Genomic DNA, 27,579 nt, shown 5'->3' with positions numbered 1-27,579 from the left:
CTTTTTCAAGAAATTGCGAAAGAAACATATCTCCACGGACTGTGTATGCATGACGTATTTACTGGTTCTTCTGCGAGCGCATTTCAGATACTTTTTTCGATTTTGTTCCACGTTGATCGTGTACGAAGCGCATGCTCAGATTATCAAACGGTGCAGTTGTTGCTTTATCCAGGAATACCGAGGTGAGTGTATGTTTAATCGGCAACAGAACACCCGTTTTTGTTCTATTCTACTATAGACAGTCTGCCACTTTGGCTTTTCCGTGAAGGGGAAGCAGATGTGAAGGGTTGTTTGGTAACCTGCTAGCTAGCGTAGCATAACGCTAATAAATGCGACAAAATAGTTAAATTGTGGCTTAGCTAACGTCCATTTTGCCTAACGTTAGTCTTTAATGCTAAACTCCCCAACCAGCTGTTAGCTGACAAGGTAGCTATAGCTAGCTACATTGCTAGCTAACCCCCGGGGCGACCTGCAAGCAAAGAAAAGGTGATTTGACAGGGACCATTGTTTGTGCTGGCCAGATAAGCGCATAATGTCAAGCCCTGCGCGAGCTGAGCCAATTATTAAAAGGTAGCTATAGCCTTCAGGCTAACAATGAGCTAAACCTAGTTAAAGCTGCAATATGTAACTTTTTTGGGAGACCCAACCAAATTCACATAGAAATGTATGTTATAGATCTTTCATTCTCATTAAAAGCAAGTCTAAGAAGCAGCAGATCTATTTTATGTGCCCCTTTTCTATGTTTCCCGTTCTTAAGTGTCGTTTTTGAGTCTTCTTTCGGTTTTGTACACCAGCTGAAAATAAAATATTTGTTAATGGGAAATGTATTTCACAGCTGGTTAGACGGTACAATGAATCGCTACAATTTAAAACATTTAGCAAGTGATTTATGCATATTTCACCGTTTAAAGCACATAACTAGCTACTGAATTTCAAATGTGACCTAACTTGTCACTTTTTAGTTGGCCACAAAATTATTGCAGTTAGCTACCTTGCTAGCTAACTATCTTAGCTCAGCTGATTATTGCTAGCTACTCAAATGAAGTAGTTACTGCTAGTTTACTTGACATTGTTTTTACCTTGTGTTGATTTGCCAATTCTTTTAGCAAACATAAAAAGTAGTTAGCTGTTACATAACGTTATCTATTTGTTTCATCAAAACATATCTGGCATGGTGCATCATCAGGCATTGATTGGTCTGACAAGGCAGGTCCAGTGTTCCCTGTAGGACCTTGGACCAAGTCTGAACACTGTATAATTGTCTATTGAGGAGAAAAATAGAGAGGTCAGCGAACTATTACAACTAATTCACTTGGTCTTTGATTGTATAGCCCATTACGAAATGTTAAATAAAGATATACTCTGCTGATTGTATAGCCCATTACGAAATGTTAAATAAAGATATACTCTGCTGATTGTATAGCCCATTACGAAATGTTAAATAAAGATATACTCTGCTGATTGTATAGCCCATTACAAAATGTTAAATAAAGCTATATTCTGCTGATTGTATAGCCCATTACAAAATGTTAAATAAAGATATACTCTGCTGATTGTATAGCCCATTACAAAATGTTAAATAAAGCTATATTCTGCTGATTGTATAGCCCATTACAAAATGTTAAATAAAGCTATACTGCATTACTTCACTGGTTTGTCAAGGAGCACATGGCTAGTATAGGCTAACTTTTATCCATGGCAAAAATGCCAAGGACTGTCCTTGGCCTCAGAACTTGCTCAGTTGAGTAGTTCACACTGTGATGTCACTTTGCCTGAACCCAGTTTCAGAGCACCTCATCAAGTGTCACTTTTTCCCTAGCACAGCTGAGAGCGAGGAAACTCATAGTTGCAGGGGATAAGTCTTTCCCTCACCCTTAGCCAGCAGATCCGAACCGCTTGCTTACAGCTGCACTAGGTTTGGACAGCATTCCTGTGTATATTAAGACACTGCGGAGCCGGTGCGAGATAAGGCTCGGAAAACGTACCTCAATTCAGGGATGAGAAATGTGTTGTACTCCGAATTGTCCCAATATCCCAACTGTTACACCGAGAAGATGGAACGACTGCTAAAAAACGAGCACTCGTTCAATCTTCTCGGTGTAACAGTTGGGATAATGGGACAATTCGGAGTACAACGCATTTCTCATCCCTGAATTGAGGTAAGTTTTCCGAGCCATATCTCACGCCGGCAACACATTGTCTTAATATACACAGGAATTCTGTCTGACCCTAGTGCAGCTGTAAGCAAGGTCAGATCTGCTGGCTACCTCACCCTTCAACCCCTCCAAGTTACTCGCTTGTTTGTGTATTGTGTCATGTGCGAGTTGTGTGACAAAGAAAAGCTGACCTCAGCTTTTTCTCCTGCCCCCTTCCTTAGTCTCCCGGGAGATGGAGAAGGCAGTTAATGTAAGAAAAACCTGGTCATTCTCTGGAGAGAAAGCTAAAAACATCAATATTTCCCTTGAGAATTTTACGCTTCTAAACACTGAACAGATGTGCATGCTGGCACTGAAGGCTCTTTTCATTTCCGTTTTGATCGTTTAGCCATATGAACATGTTGTGCCTTTTTTTCCAAACAACTCTATTTCCCCTCACGTGTGCTTGGTTTAATTTAATCTAACCTAACCTACCCTCGCTCTTTGTCCCTTAAACTGAGTAGCCCAGAAGAAGTGAGTGACTCCTTTGATTTCTTCCACCTCGGTGGCCGAACGTTTTTCATTAGCCACAGTCAGGATGATGACAATAATCCCCTGTTCTTCTTGCTCGTTACGAGTCATGCATAGAAATGGCCTGCAAAGTGTGAACACACGCTGTTTGATTTCATTAGTAGTCAAGAGTGACTCAAACTGTCCCAAGTGGCACCCAGTGTATATATGGAATAGGGTGCCAATTGGGACACAGACCAGGCCTAGTGTCTTTTAGGGAGTTGATAAGATTATTGAGTCTCTTTTGTTCTGTCATTGACAAAACAAACAGCCGGTGTGACTGGAGGACTAGGCTGTCTCCTCCCGGCGGCTCTCCCCACCTTAGAAGTACATAATTAGGCCAAATGCAGCCGGTTTTGAGGCAGTCACTTGCAACTGTGGCACGTTCATACAGGTTCCGCAGAGCTAGTTTAGTGAACTCTTTGAGAGTTCATACTCCTCCTGTTTGAAGATTTCAAAGATATTTGACGCTAAATAGATAAGCCTATATAACGTTTAGCTAGGCCTATGCTCAAAGGGCAAGGAGAGGAAACTGCAGAATCATGTCAAGGTGAATTTATCTTATTTTCTCCCTCTCTAGATTGACTTTCAGAGGATTTTAAAGATTTAAAGATGACCACTTCATGGAGCGACAGACTGCAGAACTATGCAGACCTTCCAGCCAACATGGACGGGCTGGCCATGAAGAAGTACCGCAGAGAGGCTTACCATAGGTATGTATGGATGGACACTGGGAGGGTACACCTGGGGTTAACATGACCATAGGTAGGCCGATGGTTGGATGGATAGTATGTATGGATGGACACTGTCAGTGACATTAGTTACCACGGTTATGGATACTGTCAGGGGTGACATGTTCCCATAGGTATATGGATAGACACTGGGAAGATAGCCTAGCGGTTAAGAGCGTTGGGCAAGTAACCGATAGGTTGTTGGCTCGAATCCCCAAGCCGATTAGGTGAAAAATCTGTCTGTGCCCTTTGAGAGGCACTTAAACCTAATTGCTCCTGGAAGTCGCTGTGGATAAGAGCATCTGCTAAATGACTAAAACGTAAATTATGTGAAATGAGATTCAGTTATATGAAGCTACTGTATATAGCCAGGTACTGTGTGTCACTGTTTTCCTCAGTCATTAGGCTTCAGGTACAGCAACATATGACAGGATACTATGATACTACTTGGTTATAAAGGTGTTGAAACCCAACCCTCTGTTTGTAAATGTCTTTCAACTTGGGGTAAACAAATTTCCACTTAGCCTAATTCTCCTTTCACACCTCCATCATGACTCAGTATGCCTTCTAAATCGCTGTGGATTTGAGTGTAGTGTAGCTGTAGGCTATTCTTTTGTCAAATAGCTTTCGACAACCTGTCAGCAATGTAGAGAGATTACAGAGTCAGTGTGTACTAGTTTGTTTTACACACATTCAGTTCTGAAGTCTCTGGATTTAATCTAACACTTCCTGAAGCGTCTTCCTCAGAACTTCATGACCGTTATACCAACATCCTGTTCAACTGAAGCACATGTATTTTCTCAATACTGACATCATTTGTGATGTGTTTGTGTGCGTGTTAGAGCTTGGCGATATGGACAAAAATCCATGTCGCGATAAATTGCCTGAATTGATGCGATAATGATAAATAGAGCGATAAGTTTATAACATTAATGTGCTCCACAGGTTTTTTAAATGATCCTTTCAACTACTAGTACTAGTTTGATGGTTGTAGCCATCAATTGTCCCATTAACAATCATCCATATTAGCGAACTTATTTCATTTCAAACTTCACATTTCTCTAGTGTAGGCTACTTATTGTAATGAACAATATCAGCAAAATGCCTGTCGATAATATTCTGTTTATCGTCCCAGCTGTAGTGTGTGTGTGTGGTCCTACACTAGCTGCGTGCAGTGGTCAAATAACCTCTCTCTATGTCCTAACTCGATAAACAAACCCTCTAATTCGTTAAATATAGGCTAAAGTGTTGCCCAGTCTTAAAATAGGTTACAATGTTTTGGCAGTCACTTGCTTTTGTAATTGGAAATTGGAAATGGGGACCCTAAAATAGATGAGCCCTAAATACATTTTATCTAATGACAGGAAAGAAGCCTGTGGACATGCATGCTGGATAGCTGGCCTTAATGGTACACAATGGCAGTGGGCAGGAATGCTGGCTCCATGTCTGTGCGATAAACAGTGGCTTGTGCAACGTTTAACTTCACTAAAGAGACGTTGTGTGTGCTTGTGCGGGTTAATTGCAGTTATTTCATACGGTTACACAACCTATGGACATTACAGCGGCGCTAAAGCTGTCACTCTTCTGTCACTGTGTCACTGTTAGGTCTATCTGCGTTCACTGACTTCACTGGCACTTTGGCATCTGTCAGGAAATCTGTAAGCTCCTCACAAAAACAGCATTGAACTTTTACTGCCTGGTTCTTTTGTTGTTTTGAGAGAGGGGTTGATAGATTTATGTACATCTAAGAACACTTTTTTGAAATGTCGGGGCTAGTCTAACAAGCTTTGCCGATTCCAAAATATCAGCAACCTTTACAGAAATAATAATATCTTTGCTGAAAGGTTGATGAAACCATACACTTAAACAATCCACTCAATCAGTAAGGCTAACACCATTTGTAAGTCTCACAGAGAAGGGTCTGTTCAACTTAGATAAACTCGTTCACGGTAGGTTCAATGTACTGTTTCCATAAGGTAAGGGTACTGGTGGAACACATCTGCCTGATTGTCACACACTGTGGTCTGCCTAAGCTAGGGATTCACTGTTAGATATAGACTACATAGAAATAGAATCAGTGTGCTCTGAGGGGCTTTACCCATTCTAGTAAATCTATTTCTACGTGGCCTGCACCTAAAAGGGAATCCCTCAGTCAGACCACAGTGGTGACAAACAGACAATCAGGTAATGGTAGGCTAGTACAGGAGTCCGGCCCACACATTCAGTCTATTTGAGGCCCAGTCATCAGGCCAAAGTTGGCTGTCCCCCACCGCCACTCTTTGTCAATAGTAGGGAGAAGAGTACTCAACATTTCTGACTCCCGCTCACATTCACCTCAGAACATCTTGGTCTATTTGCAGAAAGAGGGCCTTAACTGTACTCCTACAGTTTGACCATTTAAACTGTTCATAGGGGGACCGTAGCAAGGAGAAGTCCAGTAATCTACCCATTACTTCAAGACCCCGCTTTGTACTCAATGCTGAGAATATAGTAGATCCTTCTTAGGCCTACTCACATTCCAGACAATTGTTATCAGTTAGCCTAGAGAGACCTCAGCTGTAAGCTAAAGCTTAGTGTCAGTAGTAGGTCTACCTCACTTCCAGTGCACTGACATTGTAATTGTATCATCCATATTAGGGATTGTAAGCATCAGGTAATAGGCTATTTCTGATTAAATTCTGCTGAGTTAGACTCCTTAAAGCAGTGAATGGTGTTACAATCTCCTTATTCCTGATGGATAGCATAGCCCCTATTCACAATGCGTCTCAGAGTAGGAGTGCAGATCTAGGATCAGGTCACCCCGGTCCATACAATCACATTCATTATCATCTAAAAGACTAAACTGATCCTAGTACTCTGAGACTCTTTGCGAATACAGGCTTGGGCCTTAGTAATAGTACAGTAGCCTAGCTCCAGTGGCTTAGGGCCTGGGAGGGACTGAGTTTGTTGCTGTTTCCACCTGACGGATTGTTCTGGATGTCTTTGATGGCTAGAGCAAACAACAACTCCCTGCCACCAACAACACTAGTGGCAAACAGGCACCACAAACAACAACAACAATAACAGAGAATGATGCAGAATAGCCACAATAATTTTTGCAACAAGTCAGAAATTGAATAGCAAGGAAGCAAAGAGAGTGGGCTCTTTTGTTTCTGGGCTGGAGCTGGAATAGCGTTACGGCAGGCTAGGCCAGCGCCCAGGCTAGTACGCTTTTAATCACGACACAGAATGCATCGTTTTTCTGCCGTCGGGCTTAACTCGCAATGGAAGCTGGTTCAGTATGGAGCTGCAGCAAGGTAATGACAAAATATTGGATCATTTCTGAATGTTTTATGGTCTATTTCCTAGGGCCGGGACGATACCAGTATCACAATATGTTTTCCATGGTCAAAATGAAAACACGAAGCAGACCAAATTCTTTGCTCCTTTAAAAACCTGCTGTATGTAAAATATTGTGCTATAGCTTGGAAAATACATACATGTGACTCTGGATGACAGCATAATGATGTCTGTTTCCAACATTAGGGCTTTTTTTTGTAAAGAAGTTAAATTTGAATTGTGTTTTGTTTTGTTTCCTTGCCATGATACTAACGTGTATCACGATACTGTTGTCGTCCCGGACCTACTATTTCCTTGAATAGGAAAAGAGTAGTGTTAGGGTGTTGTGAAAATTAGGATTGTGTCATACAGAAACTCGCATAGATATTGATTGATTGTTTTGGAGCAAAGTAAAACAGGTTTGTAGAACCTGTTTTCAATCTCCTTAGTAACTGTCACGCCCTGTCTCTAGGGACTCTTTTAAGTTGAGCCAGGGTGTGTAGAGTTTATGTTTTGTGCTCGTTGTGTCTAGTTTTTGTTTATCTATGTTGGCCAGAGTGGTTCTCAATCAGAGGCAACGAGTATCAGCTGTTGCTGGTTGTCTCTGATTGGGAACCATATTTAGTCAGGTGGTTTTCCCACAGTGTTTGTGGGATCTTGTTCCGTGTTTGTTTGTGTTTTGCACCTGTGGACGTCACGTATCGATTTGTTGTTTTGTTCGTGTATCATTTAATAAATAAGTATGTTCACCTTCCACGCTGCGCCTTGGTCCTCTATATCTGACGATCGTGACAGTAACAGATATGCAATTGTTGAACTGGATAGAAATAAATTGCTAGATTAATTACATTGATTTGTGCTTGAAAACATCTGGAGACTTCTTTGAATACCAACATATTTATAAAAACATGTACGGCGAAATTCTATGTGTAGCCTAATCTTTGTGATACGAGTTACTTTGCCGTATAAGTTGTTTTGTGGTAGTTTGTTCAAAAGCTGTAGGTAGCAGGCTAGGCTGAGCTAACACAGTGAAGCCTAGAACCAGAGGAACAGAGATCTCTGGCTGGAGCTGCCTGGCCTGCCACTGGAGCTGCCTGGCCTGGCCTGCCATTGGAGATGGCTGGATCAGAAAGTGTCAGGCAGGATATGCCAACAATGCCGACCACTCCGGCCATGCAGGTCCCCCTACCATGCCTTCAGATTTACCACCGGGAACAGTTGAGCTAGTTGAGCTGCCACGGTGAACATGCTGTCTATGCAGAATGGAGAGTCATGTTCATTAGGTACCAAACGGACTGAAACGGGGATGGAACTTTCCAATAAGAAATGCTCATTTTGTTGTCCATTGCTAAATGTTTTGCTATAGTGTGCGCTTGTGAACGTACCATGCAGGAAGCAATGCACTGTCAAAGGGCTAGCTGTCTAACACTCAAATTCCTATGTTTTGAAGACATTGGTGGGAACTCTACTTGTAAGGCTAGAGAAAATAAGAGCTTATTGACTTCATTATCTGTGTCAGATTGTTTCTAATATCTGTTTTGAGGCCATGCAAATCAATTTTAGATGTTTGTTAGGCTATATTTCAAAATGAGACCCCATCACAAGATGGTTAATATAGGATTTCATCAGAAAAATACCTCCGCTCATTCTTCTTCTGTGAGAGAGCCAGCTTCTCCTAATCTTCTCCTTGCACACAGAGGTAGTACTGTCTTGTATGTCTCTCAAAATCACCCTTCTGATTCTATCCTTCTCTGTTTTCTCCCTTTTTTAGAGTTTTTGTAAACAGAAGCTTGGCCATGGAGAAGATTAAATGCTTTGGCTTCGATATGGATTACACTCTAGCTGGTAAGTGCCCTACAGTCGCTGCCCTGGCCGTCAACGCTTCTTTACAGTGTGTGTGTGGTGTGTGTGCGCCCTCGGCACACCGTCCAGACTTTACAATGTTGGCTAAGTCAGCTCTCGTTCGGTTGGCATAGCAATTAGTCGTCGGCCATATTGATTTCTCCTTCAGTGTTTGTTGACAAAGTACTCCGGGTCAGAACAGAGGCTCACGTGTCATTCGATAAGCCCAGACCAGACTCACTGGGGCCTAGGGGGGCTAGGGGTGGTGGGTAGAAGGACAGGGGAGGTGTAGGTTTCTTGGGGTACAGCGATGATGGAAAAAGGTGACGAGTTCTTCAGAAGCATTCTGTAATGGGGAGGAAAACGCATGAACTGAATCTAGTTCGATTTAGATGGTAGCTTAGAGGTATTGAGCGACTGTTTTTATTCACTTCTGTCATTGGAATTTGTAAACAACAAAACTCTTTGACCTCAAGTGCATGGCTAAGACTATCCTCACACTAGTACAGTTTCTCTGTATTTGACTAAGCAATAGTAAAATAGTAGCAGTAATTTGCTAATAGTTTTCCAAGTGACAATAGGTTGTCCATAATCCATTGAACTGACGGTCAACCACATGAAGGCTAGGCCAAAGCCAATTAGGGGACATCTCTTGACACAATGCGTTAATGATGGTGTTGACATGCGTCCGTGCCCGATTTTAACCGCATGACGAACCAGAACCCGAGCTAAGGTTCTCCCCAGTGACCGCTGGAGGCTGAGGTGTCGCTGTGTCGTGCTCTGGCCGGGGACGCCACAGCCCGTTCCTGCGGTCGCAACTCGAGCGTTGAGTGAAGCGATACGATAGCCCTGGCATCTTGTAAACATCATCACTTGGTTATGGGCCGTCCCATATAAAGAGGCTACATGTCAACAGTTGAGCATCTGTAAAATCTACCCTCAGATGATGGAAATGTGATATGGTCCGTATGTGTGTTTACGGGTACAAGCGATCCCCTTTCCCTAGGGATGACCCCCTCCTCAAAGTCAGACACACACTGTATTTATAGAGGAATTACCAACCCTCCTCTTAGCTGAGTCACTGAAGCACGTTTAGCTAGATAGATAGCGCCTAAAGAGTCAAACCACTCACTGGGACGACTTCTCATGGCAGCAGGTCGGCTATAAATTGGTTTCTCTTTATAGTGAGGATTTAAAAGGACGGCTGTTCTCTCTTATCTTAAGGAGTTTTTTTTTAGGAGTTGTACACAATTGTTTTCAAACAACGTGGTTAAATCTACGACAAATCCTCTTACTGTAAGTAGACCATAACCATACAGTATACATCCATATGAGGATCATGATATCTGGTAAAAAGAACCATGTTCTTCCATGATGGGCCTTCTGTCATTAGCTGTGTGTCACACAGAGAAGATCAAATGTCATGAAGTGCTCCAGTATTTCCATATCAATATGATAGTCCTATATATGGGGCTCCCGAGTGACGCAGCGGTCTAAGGCACTGCATCTCAGTGCTTGAGGCGTCACTACAGACCCCCTGGTTCGATTCCAGGCTGTATCACAACCAGCCGTGATTGGGAGTCCCATAGGGCGGCGCACAATTGGCCCAGCGTCGTCCAGGTTTGGCCGGTGTAGGCCATCATTGTAAATAAGAATTTGTTCTTAACTGACTTGCCTAGCTAAATAAAGGTAAAATAAAAAATAAAAATAAATATATATACAGTATTTCCATATCAATATGATAGTCCTATATACAGTATTTCCATATTAAGATCATGATGCCTGGTAAAAGAGAAGGGCATTAGTTGAACCATGCCCTTCTATGATAGGTCATCCGTCATTAACTGTGGTTTATATCAAAGGTCATGAAATAATCCGGTGATGACAGCTCTGTGGCCTAACACTGTCCCCGTCCACTCGCCTCTAGCAAATTACCGTGGTAACTAGATACCCCCAGCATCGCTGGCTGACACATCTGTCCTCGACTCCTCGCTGTTCTGAAAACACAACCTAGAGAGGATGTAGCTCAGTTTGTAGAGCATGGCGTTTGCAACGCCAGGGTTGTGGGTTCGATTCCCACGGGGGGTATGAAAAAAGTAATGTATGCACTAACTGTAAGTCGCTCTGGATAAGAGCGTCTGCTAAATGACTTAAATGTAAATGTAGAGAGAGGCTTCACTGTACTGTAGTTCAAATGACACACACACGCACACATACTGTTATGAAAACAACCTACTGAGAGACTCCACTGTTCTGAGAAGCTCAACTGACAATGGAGCCACACTGTTGACCTGTTAGTTCTATGGGGCACAGGATTATTTTTCACTGTTCTATTGTAGCATGGTGATTAGCCTGAAAGCCGTTCGGTTTAGAATAAGCTAGGCTATGCTATGCTATGCTAGGCTAACTCTTAGCCTTTGGCAGAGCGGAGCCCAAGCTACTAGTAGTACTCATGTTAATTGATGTTATTTTGACACGGTGTTGCTGTCTAATAAAGATACTGCTGTCAAAGTGACAGCGATGTCTGGACCCACCTCCGAGACAGCTAGATACTTATTTAGGCCTATAATTAGCAACCAGGAAGTTGGACAGAAGACACTTCATATGTCATAAGCTATGCCTACGTTCCATATAGCACCGTATTCCCTATAAAGTGCACTTTTTTTGACCTGGTACCATAGGGCTCTGGTCAAAATTAGTGCACTATGTTGGGAATAGGGTGCCATTTGGGATGAAGCCTATTTATGTATCTGTATATAGTACAGTCTAGTCCAGTAGATTTACAGGTCTATGACCATGTTTTAGTTAAAGGGTTACGTTGTTTACCCTTAGGTGAGGGGTATAGCTTACATTTGGAATGAAAGTGACCCTGGAGGGCTGTAAATTATAGCCTGGTAATGCGCACGCACACACACACACAGCTTAAGGGAATTATCTGTCAACGACTGCGTCAGGAGAGGAGGTGGTAATGGATCCCCAAGCTAAGTGTGTGTTTGTTACCAGGCAATAATTTACAGCCTTCCAGCGTCACTTTCGTCCCAAATGTAAGCTATACCCCTCACCTAAGGGTAAACAACGTAACCCTTTAACTAAAACATGGTCATAGACCTGTGAATCTATTGGACTAGACCAGGGATGGGCCACCGGCCAATTTCACCCCTCCCCCCCCACATTTTTTATTTATTATATATTTAATTGTTTTACTTTTTCGGAATCTCAACTTACTGTTAGTTTTTTTAGATCTGTAAATTAGTCTAGCTATCTAAATCTCTAGTAACCATGGTCAAATTACTGACCGGGGTGGGGCCCATTGATCATCAGTTTTTTTTTTTTCGCTGTCACGAGGGGTGCCCGCTAAAATGTTTTGCTCGCAGGTGAGGGGGTATGGATGTGGGTACACAGACCCATTACGGCCCATCATGATGAGTTCAGTTTTTTTGTGGCCCCCACCCCCATCAAAGGTGCCCATCCCTGGACTAGACTGTGCTATATATACAGGCATAAATAGGCCTTGTGTGTGTGTTTCCCCGCCTGTGTGTGTTTAAACTAAAGCTGTCTGAAGGTCGCAGCAGTGGACGGTGCGAGGGAGAGAGCTCGGCTCTTCGCCGGCCAACCAAAGAGAGCGAGAGGGAAGGTGACGGAGGGGAAAATACTCTCAAAATAGGTTTCTTTGTAACAGCCACAGAGTTTAGGGAAATGGAGGCAGGGATGGTGCGATGAGAGAGGGGGAGGGGAGGGGGGGCTATTTGTATGGAAGAATCTGGCCCAGGACTGTGCGACTCTTCGAGGCTGCAGCACTGGGCGCGCTGCCCACCACTCCTCTGCTCCGCTAGCTAGCTAGGGACACTGGAACGCCACAGGGGATTTGAACTCACCAGAGAGAGAGAAAACACACAGTTGGGCTTAGAGGCAAACACACAAATGGGTAAATACACACTCATGCACACACACACACACGTTACACTAAGAAGGACGTGTATCTAGACTTATTCACACTCACAGACCTCTCTCGCTCTCTGTCTCTCTCTCTGTCTCTGTCTATCGGTTTGTCTGCATGCTAACTCAGTAAGACACAGATGTTTGCCCAGGCCTATTACTTCCACGTTTGGGGTCTCTGTGCTAGCTAGCTTAGCCCCACATCGCCCTTCCTGCTCCCTCTAAGCATCAGCCAAGTCCTCCCCTCCTGCAGCCTGATTGGACCTAATGTGGAAAAACACCCTTTATATTAATACCATCTGACAGCTCCTTCTTCCAATGTCAGTTAGCATTGTAATCGGCTGATAGGCTTCTCTGGCCCAGGCCTGGACATTGAATCCCTCTCTACTTTTCCCCTTCATCCCTGGCTTTGCTCGTTAGGCCTGGGGGTGTGTTCATTAGGCACCAAACGGAGGAAAATGGACTGAAACAGGGAGGGACTATGTGGAATTGCCCAATAAGAAAGGCTTATTATCCTTTTCCGTTGCAAAACCTTGAAAAATGTTTTCCGTCACGTGCCCTAATGAACAGGACCCTGGAGAAGTCTGGTTGTTTGGTCTCTGAATGTCATCTTCTCCACAGGCCTAATTAGAACCAGAGTTGAGAGTTGAGCTATGGATCCTGTTTCTCCACGGATTAGATCATAGGATATTCAGTCCCCCGCGCTCTGTGTGTGTGTGCGCGCACTTTAGGGGGAGAGAGGCTATGTTATTACCAACAGTATCTCAGATACACTGACGGTTAGGGTTATTTTTTAAATACCTGTGGCACGTTGCATCACGTCATCATGTCATGTTGCAACAGCTTACGTACTGTTATCTAGTGGAGTTGAATGGGCCCACATTGGCTGGTTGAGGATAAATGGGAGGCTGCTATTTACAAAGTAGTCCATTCGCGAACAGGCAATTAGACTTGACTTCCTCCTACGTCCTTCTCCTCCTAAATGTATGGTGTCCCAGTGTTGTTATGTCACTGTATAGGCATCATGGAGTGCTAATGTATGACTCTGTGTAGCCTATACCGGCTTGTGTTAAATGGTAATGTATGACTCTGTGTAGCCTATACCGGCTTGTGTTTAATGCTAATGTATGACTCTGTGTAGCCTATACTGGCTTGTGTTAAATGCTAATGTATGACTCTGTGTAGCCTATACTGGCTTGTGTTAAATGCTAATGTATGACTCTGTGTAGCCTATACTGGCTTGTGTTTAATGCTAATGTGTGACTCTGTGTAGCCTATACTGGCTTGTGTTAAATGCTAATGTATGACTCTGTGTAGCCTATACTGGCTTGTGTTTAATGCTAATGTATGACTCTGTGTAGCCTATACTGGCTTGTGTTAAATGCTAACGTGTGACTCGGTGTAGCCTATACTGGCTTGTGTTTAATGCTAACGTGTGACTCTGTGTAGCCTATACCGGCTTGTGTTTAATGCTAATGTATGACTCTGTGTAGCCTATACTGGCTTGTGTTAAATGCTAACGTGTGACTCTGTGTAGCCTATACCGGCTTGTGTTTAATGCTAATGTATGACTCTGTGTAGCCTATACCGGCTTGTGTTTAATGCTAACGTATGACTCTGTGTAGCCTATACCGGCTTGTGTTTAATGCCAATGTGTGTCTCTGTGTAGCCTATACCGGCTTGTGTTTAATGCTAATGTGTGTCTCTGTGTAGCCTATACCGGCTTGTGTTTAATGCTAATGTGTGTCTCTGTTTGTGTTTCTATTCTCCAGTGTACAAGTCTCCAGAGTATGAGTCCCTGGGCTTTGAGCTGACTGTGGAGCGCCTGGTCCACATCGGTTACCCCCAGGAGCTGCTCAGCTTCGTCTACGACCCCGCTTTCCCCACCAGGTGACCACACACACACACACACACACCAGGTGACCACCAATCACATCATACCACAGTTAATGTTGTTGCCATGGCGATGACGTTATAATGCTATAAAAAAATAAAGGAAAACGCTTTATCAACGGGGCACTATCTGTACTTCATTACCAGGTACCTATCACATCATTGTTGCCATGGTGAGGACGTTTTAATGCTATATTTGTACCTGGATGCGTGGGTTTCTAATTTGGTCCTGGTTGTAGCTAGGTAGATTTTCTGATGGTCTTTTTAAAGATCATGTATAAACTATTTATAGATGTATTATAACTGACTGAATCATGTTTTTTCTCTGTATTTCTTCAGAGGCCTGGTGTTTGACACCATGTATGGGAACCTGTTGAAGGTGGACGCGTACGGCAACATCCTGGTCTGTGTCCACGGGTTCAATTTCCTCCGAGGGTAAATAGTGAACCCAATGCTCTCCTAACCTTCTCACAATGTCCTCCCTACATCCCCTCCCCCTGATCATTGACCGCTTTGAAGGTTAGATCTACCTGCCAAGAAAGTCTCCTGACATTGTATTTTCTTTTTCTCTTCTCTCCCCAGACCTGAAATTCGGGAGCTATACCCGAACAAGTTCATCCAACGTGACGATACTGAACGTTTCTATATCCTCAACACTCTCTTCAACCTGCCAGGTAGAAGGAGGAGAGATTCTGTCCATGACAGAGCCATTACATTGTTTAAAAATGTTTTTATCTCCATCTAGATACAACTGTCATTCATAAGAGGGACAAGCCCAGACATGCCCTCCATTTTGTCTGAGCACAGTTTGAGGCAAGGCCATGGAGTTCAACTCAACTTTATTGACACTCGATTGATTTTATAGTACAGTTTCCCTCTCTCTCCACAGAGACCTACCTCTTTGCCTGCCTCGTGGACTTCTTCTCAAACTGTGACAGATATGCAAGGTAAGGAATCCCTAATCACACTACCCACCTTATTTTTCTTGTTTGTTATACAATAAATATGCAACTAATTCCTGGATATGACATGGCAACAGTGATAAGCCAATTAGACAACATGACAACAGGGTAGGTCCATATCTCAGCCAATAAAAATCCTCTAGCCCTAACCCTGATAAGCCAGTGGTTGAGCAATAGGACAACCCTTTTATTGTGTCATAAACTAGATACTTTATTAGGATTACTCCGCTATCTGAATGATTATTGATCTTTGAAACTAATCATTCAACGAATGCATGCAGTAATGTAATTCTAAATTCCATATCTTCAGATTATATTACTTTTTATTATGTAAATTAATATGTAATGACTAATCATCATCTAGCATGATGTAATATCATGATGTCTATCTTCTTGATATAATTATACAATCATTTGTTAGCGATAGTTTTAATGAATTCTATGTGTGACGATGTAATCTGCAATGGAATGGCTGCATGTCTTCTCCTCTGAAATGAGTTGTTGGTCTTTTAGGGGGAGATTGCTTTCCTGTTTGGCTGGAAACCACCTCAAACAAGGGAAGACTATCCCATTTAAAAGCAAAACAAAAACAAAACAAAAATGTAGTGAAAATGGCTACTAGCGTTTAAAAGCAAAGCTCTCTGTCTGGCCTTGGCCTGTCCACTGGCTCTGTGTGTCCCTCTCCTCCCCCCTTACCTCAGCTGTGAGACGGGCTTTAAAGATGGCGACCTCTTCATGTCCTTCAAGAGCATGTTCCAGGACATCCGCGACGCCGTCGATTGGGTCCACTTCAAGGTAGCGTGATGATGAAGTCTATCACAAAGCAATAATTTAGTCACTTCAATTCACTTTACTTCCATTTCAAGGTAGTATTTGGGGTAAACGCACAATGATCTTTATCTTGAAGCAATCATTTATTGTTTATCGTAGTGCTAATGTTATGTACACTGACTGATTGAGATGGTTTACAGTGAGTGCCATCATAAAGAAGACATTTTGTATGATATACATGAATACTTGTTATTTTTCTATGTATTTCAACCCATTTACCTGTAGTCCTGTCTTCCAGGGCACCCTGAAGGAAAAGACAGTAGAGAACCTTGAAAAATACGTAGTGAGAGATGTAAGTACACACGTTAACATTTTATCAGCCCCTTTACCGCTCAATTTACCGTATTTTCCGCACTATAAGGCGCACTTAAAAGCCTTTAATTTTCTCAAAAAACGACAGTGCGCCTTATAATCCGGAGCACCTTATATATGGAACAATTGGTTAATTGGTTGATCCATACTGGTTGTACACGGCGCTCAAGGCGCTCTGTCAAAATGTTTCAGTATGAAAAACCAATAAAAACAATTTAATAATAATGAAATGTTTCAGTACGACTGGTAAACTACAAAGCCGCACCGCTTGCAGCATTACGGCTATCGTAGTCAGTAAACACCGGTACTGTGCTTACTCACAGTCCCACACCACTTGTGTGTGTATAAAGACCCCAAAATTGTTGTCAGAACGCTTAATAAAGTTTGACTTTATCTGACTGTTTTGTTGACATTCCCTTTAGCACAGCTCCATCTAGTGGATGCATAACGCAACCCCAGTCAAACGTTTGACTGCAGTATCTTCTATTCTATGCGCCTTATAATCCGGTGCGCCCTATATATGAAAACAGTTCTAAAATAGGCCATTCATTGAAGGTGCGCCTTATAATCCGGTGCGCCTTATAGTGCGGAAAATACGGTATATCATATTCCTATGGGAACACACTAACATGACTTCAAATAGGTTAACAGGTACTTGAAGTCTCTGTCTGTATTCCCGTAGGAACACACTGTATATGATAATGACTTTGTAATATTTAATGTTCTCTCCCATGAAGGCAAAGTTACCTCTCCTGCTGAGTAGAATGAATGAAGTAGCCAAGGTGTTCCTGGCCACCAACAGTGACTACAAATACACACACGTGAGTACTGTTTACACACACACACACACACACACACACACAATGGGGAATGGACGCTTCACATGCGCAATACACAGTAACAGACACCTTCAGAGTCCAAAACAATAGGTAAATCCTGCCTTGTTAAACGTCCATGCAAAACAACATTAATGTGCAAAGCAAACGTACACACACCTTCACAAAACATGTCCTGGCAAACTGTCACGTTTGCATATGAAACTGGGGTGATGTGTTTGCATACTGAACTGGGGCATATAGCTACAGCTTCTGTCCCAGTCACAAAGGCATTTAAATGAGATGACTAATAGACTTGTTATGTCGTTAAATTTTCTCACAGAAGATCATGACATACCTTTTTGACTTCCCCCACGGCCCAAAGGTAAGAGAATAATTTGAACATTCATACATGGGATTCTTCCATAGACATGAAATCTTCTTAATTTATATAGATGCATATTGTTAACTATAGTCTGTACATATTGACCAGAATCTGTCTGTGGTTGTGTTGCAGCACGGGACGTCCCACCGGCCGTGGCAGTCATACTTTGACCTGATACTGGTGGATGCCAGGAAGCCTCTGTTCTTTGGAGAGGGAACGGTGCTCAGACAAGTCGACACAGTGAGTAAAACACCCTCACACCTCTACACTCACACAGATGGAGAAGGGGTTCTGTCAGAATACCATGCCAAGACTTTGAGTGTGATAACCAAATAGTGTGATAACCTAATAGTGTGATAGCCGCACACGTGTGATAGCCTAATAGTGTGGTAGCCTAATAGTGTGGTAGCCTAATAGTGTGGTAGCCGCACACGTGGGGTAGCCTAATAGTGTGGTAGCCTAATAGTGTGGTAGCCGCACACGCAGGGTAGCCTAATAGTGTGGTAGCCTAATAGTGTGGTAGCCGCACACGTGTGATAGCCTAATAGTGTGGTAGCTGCACACGTGGGGTAGCCTAATAGTGAGGTAACCTAATAGCTAATTGGTCACACAATGTGAAGTACAACTTCTACAAAATGTATAATCGAGGGCCAGTACTTGACATTGTTTTGCGGTGAGGCTACTGTTTGGAGTGAAGCTACTGTTCTATGTGTTCTCTGGTGTTAGACGACAGGGCGGCTGAAGATCGGGACCTACACAGGACCCCTGCACCATGGCATCGTCTACTCTGGAGGTAAGATATATTACCTGGGGAAATACACTGACTCACAGCACTTCAAACTTCACAAATCATCTAACTAGTAGAGTACTTATAAACAAGATGGATCTCAGTTAACCTTTATTTAGCCAGCATTGTCTTCTCAACAACTTTCACTGTTCTCCAGGGAGCCCTGGGAGCCCTAAAAACAAAACAATGGGATAAATCTAAAAACAACAAGGTTAAATCTTGAATAAAACAACATCCAGTAACATCTACATTTCAATATGTCCCTCTCTCTCCCCCAGGTTCTTCTGACATCGTGTGTGACCTGCTGGGGGCCAAGGGCAAGGACATCGTCTACATCGGAGACCACATCTTCGGGGACATCCTCAAGTCCAAGAAACGCCAGGGCTGGAGGACCTTCCTGGTCATCCCCGAGCTGGCCCAGGAGTTGCATGTCTGGACTGACAAGAGCTGTGAGTCACACACACAGTCACACGCACAAAAGGACGGACGGACAAACCCATGCAATTAGCTAGACAGACGCGTGCACACAGGCAGAGGCTGATAGACACACACACACTAGAGAGCAGTGTTCCTCTGTAGCTCAGTTGGTAGAGCATGGCGCTTGTAATGCCAGAATTATGGGTTCGGTTCCCGGGACCACCCATACGTAAAATGTATGCACGCATGACTGTAGGTCGCTTTGGATAAAAGCGTCTGCTAAATGGCATACGGTGCCTTCAGAAAGTATTAATACCCCTTGGCTTATTCCACATTTTGTTGTGTTACAGCCTGAATTCAAAATGAAATATATTTTTTACACACAATACCCCATAATGACACATTTTTGTGTTTTATTGAAAATGAAATACAGAAATATCTCATTTACATAAGTATTCACACCCCTGAGTCAATACATGTTAGAATCACCTTTGGCAGTGATTACAGCTTTGAGTCTTTCTGGGTAAGTCTCTAAGAGCTTTGCACACCTTGATTGTACAATATATGCACATTATTAAAATAATCAAGCTCTGTCAAATTGTTTGTTGATCATTGCTAGACAGCCATTTTCAAGTCTTGTCATAGATTTTCAAGCCGATTTAAGTCAAAACTGGAACTAGGCCACTTAGGAACATTCAACGTAATCTTGGTAAGCAACTCCAGGTTATATTTGGCCTTGTGTTTTAGGTTATTGTCCTGCTGAAAGGTGAATTCATCTCCCAGTGTCTGTTGGAAAGCAGACTGAACCAGGTTTTTTTAGCTTTATTCCATTTATTTTTATGCTAAAAATCTCCCTTGCTGATGACAAGCATACCAATAACATGATGCAGCCACCACCATGCTTGAAAATATGAAGAGTGGTACTCCGTGATGTGTTGTGTTGGATTTGCCCCAAACATAACGCTTTGTATTCAGGACATAACGTTTTTTTTGAAGTTTTAGTTTTGATGCATGTTTTGGAATATTTTTATTCTGTGCAGGCTTCCTTCTTTTCACTCTGTCATTTATATTAGTATTGTGGAGTAAATACAATGTTGTTGATCCATCCTCAGTTATCTCCTATCACAACCATTAAACTCTGTAACTGTTTTAAAGTCACTATTGGCCTCATGGTGAAATCCCTGAGCGGTTTCCTTCCTCTCCGGCAACTGAGTTAGGAAGGACGCCTGTATCTTTGTTGTGACTGGGTGTATTGATACACCATCCAAAGTGTAATTAATAACTTCACCATGCTCAAAGGGATATTCAATGTCTGCTTTTTAAAATATTTTTACCCATCTACCAATAGGTGTCCTTCTTTGCGAGGCATTGGAAAAGCTCCCTGGTCTTTGTGATTGAATCTGTGTTTGAAATTCACTGCCCGAATGAGGGACAAATATCTGTATGTGTGAGGTACAGAGATGAGTTAATCATTCATAAATCTTGTTAAACTTATTATGTGACTTGTTAAGCAAATTTTTAGGCTTGCCATAAGAAAGCAGTGGAATACTTATTGACTTAAGACATTTCAGCTTTTCATTTTTTATTAATTAGTAAAAATGTTGTGATGTCACGAGAGGCTACACAGCTTTCAGCGGGGTTGCTCAAGTAGTGCAAGGAGACCAGGTTCAACCAAAACAAGGATTTTATTAAAGGTCTTGGGAAACTAACGAAAGTATAACACAATTCTGGTCTCTGGTGGCTCTTTAAGGGTTAACAGTTCAGGGATGTCTCTTCCACATCCAAAATCATAACTCTCCCTCGCTCAAATAACTTTTCCCCAGTCTTACTGTATTCCACGTTGCAGCTAGTGGCCAACCCAGCAAAACGTCCTTCCAAATGTCCCACACGTATTTCCACAGGTGCATATATCCAAAGGTGAGTATTTCCCAAAGGTAAGTATCTCCAAATCCTTATATTCCTCATGGAAGTGGACGTGCAGCACTCTTGTCCTCCCGAGAGCCCAGCTTGGAGACTGTGTCTCTTCACTTCACCAAACCTTCAGCTCATCAGCTCCTGATTGGTTTCAGCTGCGTGGGAAGATTGGCCATAGAGGGTTGGAGTTCCCGACCATACCAGCAGATGGAGCCATAGCTGTCTGGGTTTGCAGCCATCTCAGGGGGATGTAACGTCCCTCCAGGACACAGCCTCTCGTGACATCACAATGTCTAAACATAATTCCACTTTGACATGGGGTATTGTATGTAGGCCAGTGACACAAAACCTCAATTTAATCAATTTGAAATTCAGGCTGTAACAACAAAATGTGAAAAAAGTCAAGGGGTGTGAATACTTTCTGAAGGCACTGTATATTACATACAGTATATTATAGCACTGACACGTTTGCACACACTTGCATACACACACATTCATGCACAGGCACACACACAAACATAATTGTGAAGTGTCATTGTAGCTGTAAAATGCCCTCGCAAACCTCTCACTGGCCTGTCTGTGACTGTGTGTGACAGCGTACCAGGGAGAGGGTGAATGAGAGAGGGAGAGGGTGAATGAGAGGGAGAGAGGGTGAATGGGAGAGGGAGAGGGTGAATGAGAGAGGGAGAGGGTGAGGGAGAGGGTGAATGAGAGAGGGAGAGGGTGAATGAGAGAGGGAGAGGGTGAATGAGAGAGGAAGAGGGTGAATGAGAGAGGAAGAGGGTGAATGAGAGAGAGAGAGGGAGAGGGTGAATGGGAGAGGGTGAATGAGAGAGGGAGAGAAAGAGAATGAAAGAGGGGGAGAATGGAAAAGCGACAGATGGAACAAGAGTGAGCCAACACCAGTGATTTAAGAGAAGTGGTGTAAAGTACTTAAGTAAAAATACTTAAGTAGTTTTTTGGGGGGTATCTGTACTTTTCCCACCACTGATGAAGGGAGATGGAGATATTTTATGACTGTGATACTTACCCTGGCCTCCCTTTCCTCTTCTGTTTTACAGCATTATTCGAGGAATTGCAGGGCCTGGACATTTTCTTGGCAGAGCTCTACAAGTGAGTACTGCGCCATCTACTCCCCTACAACACCCCTCTGCTCGCTCTCTAGGCTGCCTCTGCACCTGGCGTGTGTGTGTGAACGACTGTGTTTGAGTGTGTGTGTTTGTGTGTGGCGCCGTCAGCTCCCTGTGTGTGTGCGAGCGTGTGTGTGTCGACCTTGGACCAAAGTCTACAGGGTTGGCCCCATCGATCTGATAACTGGCTTCACAGTCAGATTACTGTTTCTAAACTGGCTGAAGTCTATCTATTTAGACCAGTCCCCTTTCCCCCTTACTCTTTATAATAGTGACTGGCACTGTCCTCTCTCTCTCGCTCTCACTCTCACTCTCACTCTCTCTCTCAATCCCCTTCTTCTCTGTACCTCTTGCCCTCTATCTAACCCATTATCTCTCGATCTCTCCAGGCATCTGGACAGCAGTAGTAATGAGAGGCCTGACATCAGTGCTCTCCAGAGAAGGGTCAAGGTACAGATTCTACACACGTGTTTCCATAGCAATTAGAGAAACATTATACAATATGTCCACATGTGTCCCTGAATAGTTACAGGTTTCAGTTTTGCCTTTAAACCATATCATTCCCAACTGGGGACTTATATGGTCTTATAACCCCTCAGTAAATTCCTGAAAATAGGCTTTGATCCTCCTCCCGTCCCGTCGAAGGCTTGGATATACCGGAACACAAGTCGTTGAATTTCCATTGTCCTCCTAGAGGAATTTTGTATTTAACCAGGAAAATACCCTTTAGAGGGGGACCTGGCAAGAGGTCAGCAGGAAGTAGTCAGCATGTAAACGTAACACAAGAGCACAATACCATACATTTAAAACAAATCTGACAATGGTCATCATGTTCTTCTATCTGAGCTTGAAATATTGTCTGAGTGTCTTTTGGCTGAGTATCTTTACTAAACCCAGTGTTGTTCTCCCCTCCCCAGAAAGTGACCCATGACATGGACATGTGCTATGGTATGATGGGTAGTCTGTTCAGGTCTGGCTCCAGACAGACTCTGTTTGCCTCTCAGGTGATGCGCTACGCTGACCTGTACGCTGCCTCCTTCATCAACCTCCTGTACTATCCCTTCAGCTACCTCTTCAGAGCTGCACACGTACTGGTGAGTCATTTACTTTATTGAATTAGTTTGTTGATTCTTGCTAACAGTTTACAAAAAAAACTGAAGAAATGCAGCATTTACAGAATAAAATATTGTAGAGAAAATAGCATAAGATACAGCCCTTTCTTTTCTTAATAGGAAATTAAGATGCACATGAATCAACATTTCCGGCTAGTTTAATTAGAAATATACAGTACTTGACTCTTATTAACTTAGACTGAACCCTTACATAGTCTGGCACCCATCTAGCTGAAAAACTGACATGCAGAGTGAAATTTGCATTAGTTGGTATGTATGAGAGGGAGTTATCCTCTCATTTCTATTCAATACAAATGTCTTTACCAGACATATTATCTGAAACATTCACATCACATACACACAGTAATCAATATTCTGTATAACAAGTTCAACGCATGGTAATAATATTATTATCATAAAAACGTATTGGTGAGCTGAAACTATCTTTACTAGCTATTAGCCAACTGGAAGTGGTCGGAGTTGACTTTGGTAGTAGCCTCTCTCCTCACCCTCTCTCTCTCTCTCCCCCCTTCCCAGATGCCCCACGAGTCAACGGTGGAGCATGCGCACATCGACATGGACACCGAGTCCCCCCTGGCCACACGCAACCGCCACTGCACCGACAGCAAGGACCTGGAGTGCTGTAGCAACAAGAACCGCAGCCAGCTGACCCGGTCCATCAGTGAGATCAAACCCCCCAACATGTTCCCCCAGACCCCCCAGGAGATCACCCACTGCCACGATGAAGATGATGATGAGGAGGAGGAAGAGTAGATGGAGAGATAGAGGAGGAGTGAAAAACCAGCTTGATTCCTTCCTGATGATTCCCTAAGGGGTTTTAGGATATATATACTTATAGGTAGTTATAGACTATACTGTAGTCTATAGAAGTCCACAGTAGAAGTCAATGCAGGATACATTGGAATGAGGGGGAGGGGAAATGGACATTGTGATGTATCTATAGGAGATTTATATATAGAGAAATTGAGCTACTTTTTATACTAGAGATGTATGGGTATGCGAGTGTCTGAGATCTATAGGTTTTATTCATCAGATCAGTCAACTGTATGTTACTACAGTAACATTTGCTGCTCGTTTCTCCAAAAAACGTTGCCCCGTGCCCACCACTTTTCAAGTTTTATATTTTCAATGGTTGTTTTTCTATGATGGAATGGGAAAAGGTTGACTTGAAGTTGGTCATTTTTTTAAGTTGATGAAGCTAAAACCGTTTTTACGGCATGTGATGTTGTAGCAGACAGATATACATGAATACACACAAGAAGCAAATATTACAAACACGACTTTTCTCTATACTGACCTTACACAGTGTCTGGTCATAGAGAATCACTTTTTGTGTGTGTTTACATAGTATACCATAATGTAGGCACCATACTGTAGTTTGAATGTGAAGCGCTAAGGCAGAATAGCCTTTGCCAAACAGTATGTACAGTACTGTATATAAACTCTATATACTGTTTTGCTGTTATCCTTTTGAAATGAAAGAAAGTGTTCTAGCCTTGCGGTACTGGCGTTGAAAGAACACGAGTATCGAGCAACATGGAAATCCAAAAACATGGTCTCAAAAGTATTTGCTCACAGTTTGTTATTTTTATACTTTTTTTGCAGTATAATTCCTCCCGTCGTGACTCTGCAAAACACAGCTTGTGTGTGTCTGGCCTTGGCCAATCAAAAGTTGATTTTACGTCGTCCTGAGCGACTATAACCAAGGCATCCATAATTGTACTAAAGAACAGTGTGGTGTATGTTTTGGGTTATACAAAGCACAAGTCTGATTGTGGGTAACTAATTGTCAATATTAGCTCAATATGACATGAAGCGTGTTGTCTATTTAAAGGATGGTGCACATAATGTAATCTGTGACTCTGTATGGCTAATTTCAACTGACGTTTTGAAATGCATGTTGTTTCTAGGCAACCGTGTGTACAGGGTAACAGTTATGCTGTATCTGTACAGATGGGCTCTATGGCAACTACAGTGTATGTGGATTGTCACATAGGCCTAATGCTGCGGCACATAACATTGTAAGTTATGGAGAGGTTGTGACCAGTATTACTGTTCTCATACATTATACTGTAAAATGCAAGACATTCATCTTGCAAAGACCATTTTCTTGTTCTCCTGTAGGATGATATGAGATATCGAAACCTGCAACATCGTTACACTATGTGCAGCTAACATGCAGTAGAAGTTTACCTTTTTTACTAAGCTTGGAGTTGTTTTGTTGGGGATTCTCTTGAATATTACATCGTAACAGTTTTATTTTTCATTGCAATAGAACCGCTTTAGTTAGAACTGTCATTCACCCCTACCTAACCGTGTGCCATGTGTGATTAATATGGTCTAGTGTTTCCCAAGTAATTATTTGCAGTTAACATAGAGTACGTTATGTAATAGGAACAGACCTGGGTTCAAATACTATTTAAAATGTTTCAAATACTTTAGCCTGCCTGGAGTGCCAGGCAGGCTCAGTCAAGCCCCAATAAAGTATATGAAATGATTTCGAATAGTATTTGAACCCAGGTCTGATCTAGGTCTGATGAGGAATAAGTGGCCTTGATATGCAAAAATGAAATCCAGGTCAGCCTGGATGCTGTGACGTGTGGCATTGCGTAGGCCTTGAGAACGCACGGGCACCAGACAAGGAACCAACGCCTCGGCGAGAGGTAGTTTGTGTTTGACCGCCCGTAGAGGTTAGGGTGGGCCTGGGAAAAGGGCAAGGGGCGCCCTCCTGACTGGTGGGAATAGGTTGTAGACTCACCCTAGCAGGCCTATGAAGTATGGAGGATATATATATATATATATATATATATATATTGCCATTTAGCAGACGCGTATGAAGAACTGTAGCTACAGTATTCTGGAGTTTGTTGGACCACTTAGGGGTAAGAAACACTGAATGATTCAAAGAAGCACCTGATAATTCCCACCAGGGTTGCATTTGCTGTCTCCAAACATGAGCAAACCTTTTAATTTAAAAATGGAAATTGCAATCATTGATTAGGCCCACAATTCCACTGGAACTTGAGATACTTAAAAAAATGTGACTGGAAAATGTTACTGAATTGCTTAATATTAAACTTTCCTGTTTAGCAACGGAAATGCAAAACATTTTCAGTTGTGTGTCCTAATGAACATGACCCAGATGGTATGCAGGACAGGAAAACTGCCCTGGAAGAGGGAAGGATTCTTTTATCTGCAATATCATATGTGTATGCTATGTAAAACACGCGTATCACTTCATTTTTAAGGCATGTAGTTGTGTAGCTAGAGGTTTCGATTGGCCCGTTGATTTGGGCTGATGAAGGGAAGACCAATAGCGGGTCTATGTAACCCGGTGGTGTTTGCCGAGGCAAGTAGTGAAACGGTGAATGTGTGTCCATGGGTTCAATTGGGGATCTTTGTAACAATTTTAGTAAGAGTAGAATCTGTTTTAGAGGAACTATATAGAGTGGTCAATATTTTATTACTCTCTGAAAAAAGTTGATCTTTTAAGTATTGATTTAACTGGCAATACTACAGAAACACCCGAGGCAGCTGTATTCCACACCTGGTTGTTAGTCGTTTTTTGGTCTCATTACTGACGAATTCATAATAAAGCTTGGTCGTTGGAGAAAAATCTGAAGTCCTTTTCTGTGAAAACACTTTACAATACATTATTTCTATGCAATGACTCAGTACAGTGCATTATACATGTAAACTAACTTACTAAAAGGCTGGCCAATGCAAGCAAATGGCTTACGTCAAAGTTGTTATAACGGTATAGGTAGAACTAGGTTAGGGCTACACTTGATATGTGGAAGAAAAAAAACATGTACTTCTGTGAGAAAAAGCTCTGGCCTCACAAGGTCTACAAGATCATCTGTGTTGTAACAATTGTACATTTAATAATAATAATAGCCTTGCAGGAGATATGCTGAAAAATGGGGGATGTTGAAGAGCATCTATCTACCTTGCGTCAGAAATGGCACCTTTTTCAACAACAACACCTTGGTTTTGCTGTTTGTATTTGTTTTTTCTAACCAGTGTTTTCAGATTCTTAGTTTACAACGTTGTATATAATAATATAATAAGCATTTCCATTTACATGTTGTGGAAATGTTCCTTAAATTCTTTTTTATTTTTGTTGTCTTTGGCATTTTTCCGGTTTCAGACACCGTTTTTTACTGTAACGGCTTCATTGAGTATGTCTGAGCTAGCTAACCCTGGCGAACAGGCTAATGCTACGATCAATTTGGCCAAATTATACAATATTTCAACAATTGCAGACCGAGGGTGACAACTATCATGCATTCATTAATTTTTTATGTTTCGTGCATTTTCTTGTATGTCCCTCAAAGCGTTTTGTTTCCAGAATTATTATACAACGTGTACATTGGGGAAATTACATTTATATGTACAATAAAAGCTAATTTTCCATAATATGTCACTGTGTGCGTGTACCGTCCCCTTCTGTTGCCTCTTGTTGTTC

At 42.4% G+C, this 27,579-nt stretch overlaps 1 protein-coding gene across 2 annotated transcripts; it reads left to right on the top strand.

Annotated features, from left to right (window-relative positions):
* nt5c2b (5'-nucleotidase, cytosolic IIb) lies at positions 1-27,532 on the top strand. Of its 2 annotated transcripts, XM_041838877.2 has the most exons (18): positions 1-182; positions 3,286-3,418; positions 8,526-8,599; positions 14,305-14,422; positions 14,765-14,860; positions 15,008-15,099; positions 15,315-15,372; positions 16,089-16,182; positions 16,457-16,510; positions 17,268-17,351; positions 17,689-17,730; positions 17,863-17,970; positions 18,457-18,523; positions 18,796-18,966; positions 21,910-21,961; positions 22,368-22,428; positions 22,896-23,072; positions 23,628-27,532. In XM_041838877.2, exons 2-18 carry the CDS (start codon positions 3,318-3,320, stop codon positions 23,862-23,864), a joined length of 1,686 nt encoding a protein of 561 aa, XP_041694811.2. In that variant the 5' UTR covers positions 1-182; positions 3,286-3,317; the 3' UTR covers positions 23,865-27,532. The 2 variants fall into 2 exon arrangements, with proteins under 2 accessions (XP_041694811.2, XP_041694812.2); XM_041838878.2 differs by lacking the exons at positions 1-182; positions 3,286-3,418 and adding an exon at positions 6,628-6,732.
* The last annotated feature ends 47 nt before the right edge of the window (positions 27,533-27,579 follow it).

Source organism: Coregonus clupeaformis, chromosome 20 (assembly GCF_020615455.1).
Source record: "Coregonus clupeaformis isolate EN_2021a chromosome 20, ASM2061545v1, whole genome shotgun sequence".
Lineage (NCBI taxonomy): Eukaryota > Metazoa > Chordata > Actinopteri > Salmoniformes > Salmonidae > Coregonus > Coregonus clupeaformis.
This window is presented reverse-complemented; position numbering and strand designations above follow the sequence as displayed.